This window comes from Bufo gargarizans, chromosome 1, assembly GCF_014858855.1.
Source record: "Bufo gargarizans isolate SCDJY-AF-19 chromosome 1, ASM1485885v1, whole genome shotgun sequence".
In the NCBI taxonomy this organism is placed as follows: Eukaryota; Metazoa; Chordata; class Amphibia; order Anura; family Bufonidae; genus Bufo; species Bufo gargarizans.
The window spans coordinates 170,868,887-170,882,756 of record NC_058080.1 but is presented as its reverse complement, the minus strand read 5'-3'; the positions used below and the strand labels follow the sequence as shown (position 1 = coordinate 170,882,756).

General features: G+C 46.1%; 1 protein-coding gene across 1 annotated transcript in view; it reads right to left on the bottom strand.

Annotated features, from left to right (window-relative positions):
* Positions 1 to 8,454: 8,454 nt before the first annotated feature.
* ASIC5 (acid sensing ion channel subunit family member 5) overlaps positions 8,455 to 13,870 on the bottom strand; it is a 56,198-nt gene continuing 50,782 nt past the window's right edge. Inside the window, exons 4-6 of the mRNA XM_044298763.1 lie at positions 13,583 to 13,751; positions 10,933 to 11,024; positions 8,455 to 8,966 (exon numbers count right to left, since the gene is read on the bottom strand). Coding sequence (XP_044154698.1) covers positions 8,785 to 8,966; positions 10,933 to 11,024; positions 13,583 to 13,751 — 443 coding nt within the window. The 3' untranslated portion in view covers positions 8,455 to 8,784. The remainder of the gene's footprint in view (positions 8,967 to 10,932; positions 11,025 to 13,582; positions 13,752 to 13,870) is intronic.

Genomic DNA, 13,870 nt, shown 5'->3' with positions numbered 1-13,870 from the left:
GTTTGCGGATTGACCACTAGGGGCGCTGTGACGGTTTCGTGACGTATTGTGGCCACGGCGGTCGCAGTTCGTCACATATTGGTAGGCAGCTACTGGGATTCCTTTTTGCATGTGTTTAGAACATCTGAACAGAGATTAACTAATTTACCTCTGTCAGAACCAAACCAATTTGGTGGTGGTGTGGCTGAGTGCAATACATTTATCTGTGTGTACAGAGAGACAATGTAGTCCAGTACCCTCCCCGAAATCTTGTTTTCTTTATCTATCTTTTATTTGGCGTGAAAATGTCCGGGGAATACAAGAAAATGGCTTTGGCAGATCTGGAAAATCTGTGCCAAGAACGGGGCATTGAAGTCGGTCGCAAGACGAAGACCGACCTGATAAAAGACTTGTTCCGATGGGATAACCAACAACTGTGGCTGTTGGATGTGTCTACTGCGGGAGACACCGGCCCATCTGACTCAAGTCCTGAGGAACCGGAGACTGAGAATCCTGACTACTCGGAGGGGGAACATCCTGCGGGCCCTGTTGGCCCCCCAGCGCAGTATTTCAGTACAGATCCTAATTTTTCTTTAAGTACTCGCCCGGAAGCGGCCAGTACCGGACTATCTATTTGTACGGACCCTATGATGCAGCAGGCCCTCCAAAAACTAATGGACACTGACCCGGTAAAGTACCTGCAGTACATGGCGGAGCGCGAAGAACGCCGAGCTGAGAGGGAGGCCGCTGCTGCAGAAAGCCAACGTCGGCATGAACTGAGCATGGGCAGAATACACCAACCCAGCCGAAGCTCATCACCCAACTTTCCTGCAGAAGGAGCAGCATCACACGTGAGTGCAAAATTTAAATTTGCTCCCATTGAAAAGGACACTGACATAGACTTGTTTTTGCGATCCTTTGAGAAAGCCTGCCGTCAGTATCGTCTGCCCCAAGAGCAGTGGGCCAGACACCTGACCCCCCTGTTGCGCTACAAAGCGCTGGACGCGTTTGCAGAGTTATCCATGGAGCAGGATGAAGATTATTCCGCCATAAAAGGCGCTATCATTGCTAAATACCAGCTGACCCCTGAAGTCTATCGGAAAAGGTTTAGGTCCTTACAAAAGGATCGTACGGACTCTTATCCGGATGTGGTCAGCAGCTTACGCACTACATTCCGGCAGTGGACTTTAGGCCTAACAAAGGGGTCTTATGACATCCTAGAGGACTTGATGGTGCTAGACCAGCTTCTTTGTATTTGCCCTGCGGATGTGAGACAATTCGTGCTAGAACGGAAGCCTGCGTCAGCAACCGCTGCTGCAGACTTAGCTGAGACTTTTGTCACAACCCGAGTGCCCGATCTGCGTAAATCTGCACCATCTCACTGGAGAGGAGGTCTGCCCAATGTCAGGGCAGACCCCCCTGCCTCTGTGGGCCGTCCACCACAGAGACCACCAAGTGCAGCTACTGCTTCCAGACCTGGGGCACCTAATGGAATCACCTGTCACTACTGCCGCAAGCCTGGACATATGAAATTCAACTGTCCTGAGCGGAGACAGCCACAGCCAGCATCTGAACCACCTGTACCTCGCCCACGACAGACACAGCCAGCCAGCGCATCCCAGCGTGAACCATCATCTTCAACTGTTTTGTTCGCCGGTGGGGAGGAGATTCACCCCATCACCAGCAATCACCAGCTTGTTACAGTGAATGACCAGCTAGTCACCGGTTTCCGGGACACGGGAGCCGATGTCACCCTGGTGCGTCCGCACCTTGTGCCCACAAAGGACATCATCCCAGTCAAGTATCTCACCCTCACTGGGGTGGGGGGCACTCTTTCTCACATTCCCCAAGCCCGGGTTTCAATTGACTGGGGGGTGGGTGTTCAAGAAAAGGTAGTTGGTATCCTAGACCAGCTACCAGTTCCTGTTTTGTTGGGGTCCGATCTAGGCAAGCTGGTATCCTATTATGAACCCGCCACGAACCCCTCGGGATCCCAGGAAGGGGGTCTGCCCTCTGCCCCCACCCAGGTGCTTGGCACCCGGGGGCAAAAGTCTGGGGGAGGGGGGTTGAATGTATCCAATATTAATGTTGATGATATGCATGACGTACCTGCTAATGTGATTTCTACATGTGATATTAAAAATGCTAATCTGCCTTGCTCCGAAGTCATACCTGTCCTAGCTGTGACTCGGAGTCGGGCCACCCAAAACTTGAACTCAGAACAGGGGGAAGAGGCTCCGGTCTCCTCCCACTCCTCTGACCCCAGGGAGGGTGACTGTCAGCCACAGGCCTCGTACGCCACGGGCCAGCTGGCTGAAACGGATCAGGCGGCCTTCGAGCACGCACTTCAAACCGATCCTAGCCTCGAGGGTCTCAGAAAACAGGCTGCTGAGCCCCTCGCGGATGGGGCCGGGTTCAAAGTGTACTGGGAAGGTGGGAAGTTGTATAGTGAGGCGATACAACCCACCGAAGGCGAAATGACCGTGAGTACCAAGTCGCTTGTGGTACCTAGTGCCTTCCGGGGGCATGTGCTGAAATCCGCACATGACATCCCCTTGGCAGGGCACCTAGGAATTCGCAGGACACTTGACCGTATTCAGGGGCATTTCTACTGGCCTAGAATGAGGATAGATGTCATCAATTATTGTCGCTCCTGTACGGTTTGTCAGAAGGTTAAACGAGCTGGGAATCCGCGCAAGGCTCCCCTGTGTCCACTGCCAATCATAAGTGAGCCATTTCACCGAGTGGCAGTCGACATAATTGGACCTCTGCCCATTCCCAGCCACAGCGGCAAGAGGTACATCTTGACGCTGGTGGATTACGCGACTCGCTACCCAGATGCGGTCGCCCTCTCCTCCCTGAGGGCAGACAAGGTAGCAGACGCGCTAATTTCCATATTTTCCCGTGTAGGGTTCCCTGCGGAGATGCTCACAGATCAGGGACCCCAGTTTATGTCTGAACTGATGGACGCCCTGGCGGCAAAGATCCAGATGACGCACCTCGTCTCCAGTCCATACCACCCGCAAACCAACGGCCTCTGCGAGCGCTTTAACGCGTCATTAAAGCAGATGCTGGCCACATTCGTTGAGTCGCAGGGTGGGGACTGGGAACGGTACCTGCCTCATCTGCTGTTTGCCTACAGGGAAGTACCGCAAGAGTCCATCGGGTTCTCCCCGTTTGAACTCCTGTATGGCAGGAACGTCCGAGGGCCACTACAGCTGATGCGAGAGACGTGGGAAGGCAAAGGTGATCCCACGGATGTCTCTGTAGTGGATTACGTCCTGAAGTTCAGAGACAAAATGGAGTCACTCTCTGCCATGGTAACGGAGAATCTGGCCCAGGCCCAGGCCAAACAGAAACTATGGTACGACCGCACCGCGGGAGACCGGGCATTTGAAACTGGAGACAAGGTCTATGCCCTTCTCCCCATACGGCACAATAAGTTACAGGCGGCATGGGAGGGTCCATACACCATAGAGAAGCGTTTAAACCCCCTGACATACTTGGTGAACATGGGGGGTAGAAAACAGAAGGCCTTTCACATTAACATGCTGAAGGCTCACCACGATAGAACCCAGTATGTACTCCCAGTGTGCAGCCGGTTAGAACAGGGCGAGACAGACCCTCTGGTAGATCTGCTGGCTGACACCCGGGAGACGGACGGGGACATCAATGTCAACCCGCAGCTCTCCCCGTCCCAGAGAGAGCAGTTACAGGAGGTGTTAGGTCGGTACCACCGGACCTTCTCAGGTATCCCGGGACGGACCAATCTGGTCGCTCACCGGTTAGATACCGGAGCACATCCCCCCATCAAGCAATCCGTCTATCGCGTCTCTTCGGAGGTGCAGGCGGACATGCAGCGTGAGGTGGGGGAAATGCTAGAACTGGGGGTCGTTCAGCGGTCCTGTAGTCCATGGGCGGCACCCGTCGTCTTGGTACCCAAGAAAGACAAGACAACGCGGTTCTGCGTGGACTACCGGAAGTTGAACGCTGTAACCACTACGGATGCCTACCCCATGCCTCGCATCGATGAGATGCTAGATAAGCTGGCGGCTGCCAGCTATCTATCAATCATGGATCTGAGCCGGGGGTACTGGCAGATCCCTCTTGCCCCGGACGCGCGGCAGAAGTCGGCCTTTATCACTCCCTTGGGGCTCTTCGAATTTACAACGACGCCCTTTGGAATGAAAAATGCGCCTGCCACATTCCAGCGGGCTATGAACGACCTGCTGGAGGAAATGCAACCGTTCGCTGCAGCATATTTGGACGATATTGCGGTGTTTAGCCCCACCTGGGAAGAACACCTCAAACATCTGACCCAGGTACTGCAACGGCTGACTGCAGCCAATTTGACAGTTAAGCCAAGTAAGTGTCAGATCGGCATGACGGAAGTCCAGTATTTAGGGCACCGAGTGGGAGGGAACACCCTGAAACCGGACACGGGAAAGGTCAACGCCATCTTAGTGTGGCCTCGGCCTATCACCAAGCGACAGGTTCAGGCATTCCTGGGGACCGCGGGCTACTATAGGAAGTTTGTACCGGCCTATAGTGCCATCGCGAAGCCCCTAACAGATGCCACTAGGAAGAAGGAACCAAAAAACATTAGTTGGACACCTAAGTGTGAGAACGCCTTCCGGGCCTTGAAGCAGGCGTTAGCTAGCGCCCCTGTGCTTCAAGCCCCAGATTTCAGCCGTCGGTTCATAGTGCAAACCGACCCATCAGATTACGGTCTCGGCGCTGTCTTAAGCCAGGTGGATGGAAAAGGGGACGAGCATCCTCTTCTGTACCTGAGCCGGAAACTTCTTCCCCGAGAAGTCTCCTACTCAACTACAGAAAAGGAGTGTCTGGCGATTGTGTGGGCCCTGCAGAAGCTTCAATCCTATCTGTACGGCCGCTCCTTCACAATCATTACGGACCATAATCCTCTCAGTTGGCTGAACCATACTGCGGGGTCCAACGGGAAGCTCCTACGTTGGAGCTTGTCGCTGCAGCAGTACGATTTTACCATCCAGCACAGGGCAGGCAGCAGACATCAAAATGTGGATGGCTTATCCCGGTGCAACGGCGATCCAGACCGATCAGCGCAGGTTAGCGGCGACGCCACCCGTCTTGCGGACGGATGTCTAGCCACAGACGCGGGGGGGGAGGTGTCACGGATGATCCGCGAGAATATTGAACTGTCCTCCCAATATTATCAATATTACTCTGCCTTATTAAACAGTAATTATTTCCCTAGGCCCCAGAACCTACAATTGTATTATTCAGAGCGTCTCCTTCTGTTGTACCCAGAGAACAACATAGTCCTTTTGTTCAAGTCAGTCAATAGATGCCCAGCAGATAACGCAATTACAGCTGGCTTCCTATGGTTGACAAAAGAACTTCCCTTCCTGAAGAGATATCACAGCTAGGTGTGAAGACTGCACCTGGGGGGGGAGACATTTGGTGTCACTGCTATAAGGGGTCTGTAAGCTGGCTTGCTGCAGACAGTCCGGCACCAAGGTTTCCCAGACTGCAACATGAATCTGAGATATGATTTTTACCTTTTTAAGAGAGCCCATGCATCTTACGGACATAAAAATTACATCATCGTGTCACTCAGAATTCACTGGACGTTTACATAGGACAAACATAACTCTAAGATGTACCCAGGTAAAGTTATGGTGTTACCCCATCATAGAACCAGTTATAATAGTAATATTTGGTATCCCTGAACTCCATATTTTGTGGGGAATGTGAATATTTGCTTGATACTTGTGTACAGAGGAGACATCCCACGATATGGCACATGCCATATTTCAGAACTGACATTCACCTCAGGAATACAGCAGGCCCCAGCAGGCGGACTCTCAATTCCCCGCCTTTATTCTGGGAGCCTTTATAACAAAGGCCTAGAATCTGCTAAAGGAGTTCTCCACTTTTAACAACACCTAAAGAGGGCCTCAGCCAGAGAACCTGTGGGCTGTAGGCATATTACACTGGACAAAGGCTTCTTGGACTTTACCCCTGCAACGGACTATTTCACCAACAGACATCTTTTCTGCGGAAACTAAGTATTTTCTTTCTTTTCTCCCTTTTGTTTATTGGACTATACTTTCCTTGATTATTGTGTTAATAATTACTGTGCATCGTGATAATTTGTATTGTATATAGATATATAATAAATGACCTCCAAGTCATTTCTCTAGCCATATGCCTGTTTTCAAACACTGCAAAAACTTACCCTAGCCTCTCCGAAGGGAAAGCTACTCGGTTGTGTTATCTAGATAGTGGGTTCCTCGCTCCCATAAATTGCGAGGTGGTGGCAGTTAAACTACCCTGTGTGTAGTTCCGGTCCAGTTCGTCGCACGCTTACTGGCGGTCAATCGGCGGTCCACTCCCTGCGCTTTCAGCCTATCGACTGTACGGACTCAAGTTAGACTGTCGGTGTGCTGAAAGTGGCTGGGAGGCCTGTTTGTGGATTGACCACTAGGGGCGCTGTGACGGTTTCGTGACGTATTGTGGCCGCGGCGGTCGCAGTTCGTCACATATTGGTGGCAGCAGTGGGATGGACGTTTATAGTCAACGTGCGGACGGGAGGTGGTTAACGTGAAAATGAGCCCGGTCCCTGAGGGGTTAACACTATTAAACCATTTTAAAAGCATCATGTTTTTCTGTCAACTTTTTCTGTGGGCCTTATTATTTTTTTTACTTTTGTGGAAATGGTCTTGTGTGAGGGCTTGTTTTTTGCAGGATAAAGTGATGGTTTAATTGATACCATTTTATAATACATACGACTTCAGTAGCTGGCAGGTCCAGAGGGCTTTGTACGGCTTACAGGTGCCATGACATTCATTAGTACCCTGCGATTGCATCACAATGACCTAATGAGTTGAGAGAGGGGGCCCTCTCTGTAAAACCCTTAGATGCTGCAGTCAGAATTGACTGAGGCATCTAAGAAGTTATTCCGCCAGATTTTTCACTGATGTCAGCAGTTACAGCAGGGGCCTGGTTGCCAGTAACAGCCAGGCCTCTGTCCTTGATAGGGCAAACATAGCTCCTGTGCCCACCCAATCAGTGCACTGTAAGAGTACAGCCTTGGTTGGGAACTTTCTTATGGCTGCTCTGTACATGTATTGCACAAGTTGGGAAGGGGTTAAAAGCTAGTTCAAAAATAGAAAAGCATGGTTGCTTTCTCCTGAAACATTGCCACACCTGTCAATGGGTTTTGTCTAGTATTATAGCTCAGCAAAATTGAGTTGAATTGAATAGAGATGCAATACCACATACAACCCGTGGACACATGTGGTGCTGGTTTTGGAAGAAAGCAGCCATACTATTTCTAATCCTGAACAACCCTTTTAAGGATAATTTTTAGTTTAGAAAATATACATGTACACCTAAAATACACCATGACATCTGTAAGTTAGAAGACTAATCATGAAGCCTGCCCATAGACATTTCCTTTAGATACCAGCCGAGGCATTACCAGGGTTTTCCAAAAATCCAGGCTCCAAGCCCCAATGCATATTTGCCAAATTCTTCAGTTCCACCCACCCATTTTATTTTCCAGATCCACCCCCCTTCCTTTTTTAAATTTGATTCAGCCTTACCAAATATGCAGGAGCATACAGAGCTACATACCTATCACATTCAATGATGTCTCCTCATATATAGACATTCTCTTACCTCATTTTCTCCATTTGACCATGCAGATATGTTAGGTTCCTCACTTTTTCATCATCCTCCCTAACTTCTCAACACAAACTTCCCATCCTAGTGACCTCACTGTGTCATAATTATTGGGCACGATTATTGCCACATAGTGTCCTCAAAAATAATGGTGAACAGTAAATAGTGCCCCTAACAGTAATAGTGCCACAAACATAATGTCCCTCAAAAATAATTGTGCCAAGGTAATAGTGCCCCTACAGTGCCACCAATAGCAATAATGCTCCCCCAGAGTGCTCCGTTTGTAGTAGTGTCTTCCATAATGTTCCTAATAGTAGTAAACCCCCCTAGAATGCCCCAGTAGTTGGGCTCCTGATAGCATGGACATGTTGTGTTCACATGGTGCAGTACTGCGTGGTGGCCTTTGTTTATGTGGTGTTGCACTGGTGGGTTGGTGGGACCCAGTACCACGGGTGGCATTGTTGGACAGCAGGGCTGCTCTTTGACTCCTGGGTCCCGCTGCCTACTAGGGCAGTGCCGCTTTGTCACCGCATTGTGCTGTGCCTTTTTGTCAGAATAGGTCCCACTTTTGATTAAAACATGCACTAATGCCTCTTGTACAGCATGCAGTATGGGGGGGCGCTGAGAAGCGAGTTTGATTAGATCAAAGCATAGCATTGTGGATGTGCGATCCAGTTCTGTTTTTCTCCCCTTGATATATTTCTTGTTTATATCCCTGTGGTAACCCCAAAGGGGAAGAATACAATGGACAGTTAAAAGTTCCTTCATCTTTATAATTTTTTTTTACAAGATCCTGAAAAACCTAGATTCTAGTAAATATGTTTGCCTATTGCAGTACCACTACCACCTGCTAGAATGTATGTAAAAAGAGACAATTATATGTTTTTTATTTTACACATACTGTAATCAAACAGATCACTAGCTACTATACATACCTGTAAAATACACAGGAAAGCACATCATAGAAAAATTTGCCTGTCAATGTCCTATGAATGTACTGAAAGATCTTGCACAGTCACTGTACATGCCTACATATCTGGAAAGTAGAATGGTTAGCTCCGACCAGCATATACACAGGTATGTACAGGTACATGGAAAATAACACCTGGGATGTAGAGACACATAATATACTGGTCATCAACATTGTTGCCCCTCTTGTTTATATCTTGATTGATTGTCAGTGCATTTTGAGATATTGGGTACTTTCAGAATCAGGAAGGCGCAAAACCAGAAGAAGTTAGTAAAGAGAAACTCCAGAACCTCTATGATTGTTATCACACTTGCTCCACAGAACAGACCCATCTGTCCACCCACGTCAGCTAAAAGCAAAGAAAAAAACAGAATGGGAGAATCTGTTAAAATGGTTGACATTGCTATGATGTACAAATCACTTTATAGGTGGTAGAAAATGATCTTTAAAAACGAGCAAATTACAAATAAGTAAATCCAACTATATCAAATTCTGTGCTGCATTGTACCCTTCAAAAGAGGGAATTAAAACAGGCTGGAGTAGACTCTGGTCAATTTGTGCAATAGCAGATTTAAGGGTTTGGTTGAGGTGAACTTTTTTAGATGTACTACTAGCAGTCCGACAGGTCTCAACGCACAAGCAACCCATTTAAAGGCTCATGCTCTCTGCCATAGTACAACTTTATTCCCGCTGCCATAGAGATGCATGTATAAGGCCTCTAGTGTACCTCTGTATGCTTCCAATTTCATACGAAGGCATGCAAAGATTTTCTTTATCAAATCTGTACTAAATCAACAAAGTGAAATCATGACATGCTCTTTTGGACTCCTTCCTTATGAACTCCTATGAGTCCAACAAGTCCCATGCACAAGGATTTCTGCACTAACTAAAGGCATTCTTAGAGGCAAGTCAGATGTTCTCTTACATGTAAATGTCTTTGGGTAAATATATACATGAAGTATGGGCAATGTGGTGTGGTTTTAAATTATTACTGTTCTATTTGCATTATCTATGTTTATTTTTTTTCCTAAAGCTTACTCTATTGGTATGTTCAGGTTGCCTAGCCATCATTTCCTATCTGAGTATCATCTGAGTGGGCAGAGGTGCCGTTCCACTCACCCTGTATCTGTCGCAGTTCCAGCCCCCCAGCCGGTATCCTGAGTGTGTATTAGAGATGCTATTCATTGAACCTCACCCTGTAGTACTTCAAGGTTTAATTCCTCTTTTGCTCTGTGTGCAGCTGCTTGACTAATGAGCTAATCAACTCTCATATATTCTTGGCTGTTTGTTCTACCACTTGCCTGAGCAATAGGTTTTTCTACCTTGCTAGAGATCCTGCAAAGGTGCTATAATCTGTTTGTCTGCCTATGTACGGGCTTCTGCCTGTTTCGCAGATTCTGAACCTGTGTTGCCTGCCCTGACCTTAGGACCTTTTTTGATGGATTCACGCAAACTCTGCCCACCCTGACTTCGGCCTGTTATTGACTATAAAGTTGCCTGTACCCTCAGTGCCTCACTCCGGTGTCACGGACTCCTGTAGGTCAGCAGCCAACCACACAGAGACTACACAAAGATGTAGTGGCCTGGTGCTTTTCCTGCAGTGAAGACCTGATCCCTGTATTTGTTAAAGGGTGAATACCCACGAGCTGCCAGGATACAGCCCTCAATTGTAGCCCATACCTAAAACATCGGTTCACACAGTAGTTGCACCACCATTGTTCATAATATAAAAAAAAAACACGCACACACACAAAAGAAGAACAAAAAACATGTTATATTAGATATTGTCCAAACTTGGCAGTGGCTAGTTTTTGAGTGGGAAAAAAATTGTTAAAATTTTCGTTGCTGAATACATGATTGCTGAGTAAAGCCTCTTGCACACGGCTGTTGTGCTCCCGTGGCCATATTGCGGGCTGCATACGGAGGTTCCGCAATACACGGGGCACCGACCGTGTGCACTCCGCATCACGGATGCGGACCCATTCAATTGAATGTGTCCGCAAATCCAGAGATGCGGTGCAGCGCGGAACGGAAGCATAGAACCACTACGGAGTGCTTCCATGGGGTTCCAATCTGTGCTTCCGTTCCGCAAAAACATAAAAGTTCTATTTTTTTGCGGAACAGACAGATCACGGACCCATTCAAGTTGAATGGGTCTGGATCCATTCTGGCCGCCGCCGCACGGACGTTGCCTCTGCATTGGGGACAGCAAATTGCGATCCCCAATGCACGGAACAGAACCACAACGGCCGTGTGCAAGAGGCCTAATACAGATGACGAATGTAAATGGAAGGTTCTTTTTCTTGGTAACTTACAAAGTAGTTCACTAGATGTCACAGCTTTCTGTTGCTTGGTAATTTTGTAATTTAACTCCTGGTATTTAATGTCAATGTACACCAAATTATTTCTAAAAAGAAAAAAAAAAAGAATCAAATGCATTTACATATTAAAAGGAAACTAAAAATATCAAGCAATTTCCTAATGAAATTCTGAAATGCCTTTATCACCTTTTGCTGCTGGCAAATGATTAGTCCAGCATCTTGTCATGTTGATCCCACCAAAGTGACGGGATGCTGGACAAATCAGCTGTATCTCTGTGACAGCAGAACCCTATACTGCATGATTTGCTCAGTGTATCTTGGATATAGTAGCGAGCCAGCCCAACTTAACAAACTGGTTTCTTCAAGGATGGAAGGTGGATTAAATATTGTGGATCCATTATTTTGTTAACACCCATTTGAGCTCACTGTACCCCTTATCCAGGTTATAATGCTGGTACTCAAAGGAAGTAGAATAAGTAATGTTCCTCTGAATCTGTCAAGATGTGTCTTTTAAACTATGGCAAGCTAACATATGACCTCGAAGTAATATGGTAGAGAAGTAGATCAACCAAGTGAAGAAGTGCATTACTGAATACAGACTTTATTGTTTACCCATTAAATCTAGTAAAATATGTTTAGAACCAGTTGCTGACTGCCCACAGAGCATAAATGTCTGGGAGGCCCACAATTATTATTTTCAAACATCCTACAGAGTTCTCTGTACAAATAAGCAGATATATTGGAAAATAAATGAATATTGATGATATTATAATATGAAATTTTACTTATCACAATCGATATATCTTTTGAAATATAGTATACATTTTAACCATGAATCACAGCAGTTTTACAATGTTTCTCTATGTTATGCTGTTTGTGTTTAGGTAAAAAGTCATGGTGTTCTAGATAGTCATTCCAAAAGTAGTGATATTTGTGGACATTTTCGAGAAAAATATATAGTTTGTTATTATATTCAACCATTTGGATGCCCTATTTCTTCTGAGAAGTACGTGTCAATTAGCAGAGAAATGGCTATCAAATTAGCACAGGTCTACAGTTTTAAAATGCGCCTGGTCAGGAAGGGAAATAAAGGTTCTGGTCAAAAAGTAAAGGGCCACTGTCATAGAAAGTACTGTAAATATGAAGAAGACAGCACTGCATAGCCTTTAACATTCAAGAGACCTTTGGGAAGTACAAGAAAACACTGTATTTTTAAACATGCATTATTCTCTTTATTAGTCTTGCACACACCCCTTTTATGGGCAGCATCTTATAAATTTTCAAAAACATTTGCATAATGGCTGTGCTTTTTTGTACAATCATAACTATGACAGAAAAGGTATTTTTTTGGGTCTCCCTGATGTTTTTTTCAACCTAATTATTCCCCTCTTCAACTATAAAGTGAGGGGGCACAAGCAGGGGGTGTCTCTCTTCGATGGAATCTGTCAGCACTGTGACAACCTTACTTCCCACTATGTTTATTTTCAGCTCCAGATATCACAGAACAGATAAGGAGGGGGAAATCACACTTCGGCTACTTTCACACTAGCGGCAGCCTTCTCCGGCAGGCTGTTCCGGCGGAGAACAGTCTGCCGGATCCATTCTGCCGCTAGTGCACCACGCCGCCGAAAGGGGGAGGGCCGGAAAGTCTGGCCGCAGCACGGCAAACATACCGAGAAGCGGACGGAATAAAACTACGACATGCTTGAGGCATAACTATTGCATTGCCTCAAGTATGAAATAATATTTCTACACATTTATGAACTGCGTTGTTTTCTTCTCTCACTTTTAAGTCTGCCTTTGGATTCTTGTCATGCACCAAATTTATGAGATGGCAAACGGGTTTTATAATTCAGACACACTTCTAATGTGGTTTCGTCTTTTCAAGTGATTGTACGACAGGGGGGTTATCCAACATACTTTGCGACTGGGTGTGACATTTGTGCAACATTTACCAGTGTTACTAATCATAAATGCACCTTAAAAATTATCTATTTTCCAAAACAGAACAATTTCTCACTCCACTTCTGAAGGTGGCATGGGAAGCCAAAGGTCACAAAAGTATGTGCAACACGGTATTTGTGCCAAAACATGCGACAATTTAATGCCACAAAGCTGGCGTAACAGCCTTCATAAATGCCCCCTATAAAAAATACACTGAAACGACAATTACACTATGTTAAATAACCATGACATCTAATAGAATAAGATTACATAACTTGTATTCTAGACCCTAATGAACATGTGTAGAACACCTTAATGACACCTCCTTTGTGTGCGGTCAATTTTGTTATCTAGCTCTCCTAGGCATGAAATAGCTGTACTAGGCATTCTTTCCTCAGGTTACATATTCAAAATCAATAGACTGTTCATTAGAAAACCATGGCTGATGTTTGTCTCTTGCTGTACATGATTTATGTTGCTTAGGTACTTAGTCACACAACAATGTTTCATGCATTAAGATGTTTCACGCTGAGCTTCCTGGGCTTCCTCTGTTTGCAGATAATAAAATCCCAGCCTGAGACAATTTAAGGTCATTGATGAGCTCAGTAATTTATTTGTGATCAATATTAAAACATGGATAAACCAGTATTAAGGTGACAACAGAAGAACTTTAAGTCAGACTGGTGACATGCACATTTACCTCATGTATGAAGCACTTCTGTTAAGTTTGGTGGAGAGATAATTGGCAGCTTTGTCACTTGGAAATGTTGAATAGGAGAGCGTAGCAGGATAGTCTGTTTCTTCACAAGGAACTGGACACGTAGAATTGTACATTCCTACACTACATAGTTCCTCTTTCTCTATTTCATCTGCAGACACAGAGACATCACATACAGTATAGACCCTAAAAGGTTAAAGGTTTCTACCACAATGAATAGCATATTTCTCTGTTAGACCATGCAAAATCTAACAATATTTCCTGTCTAGA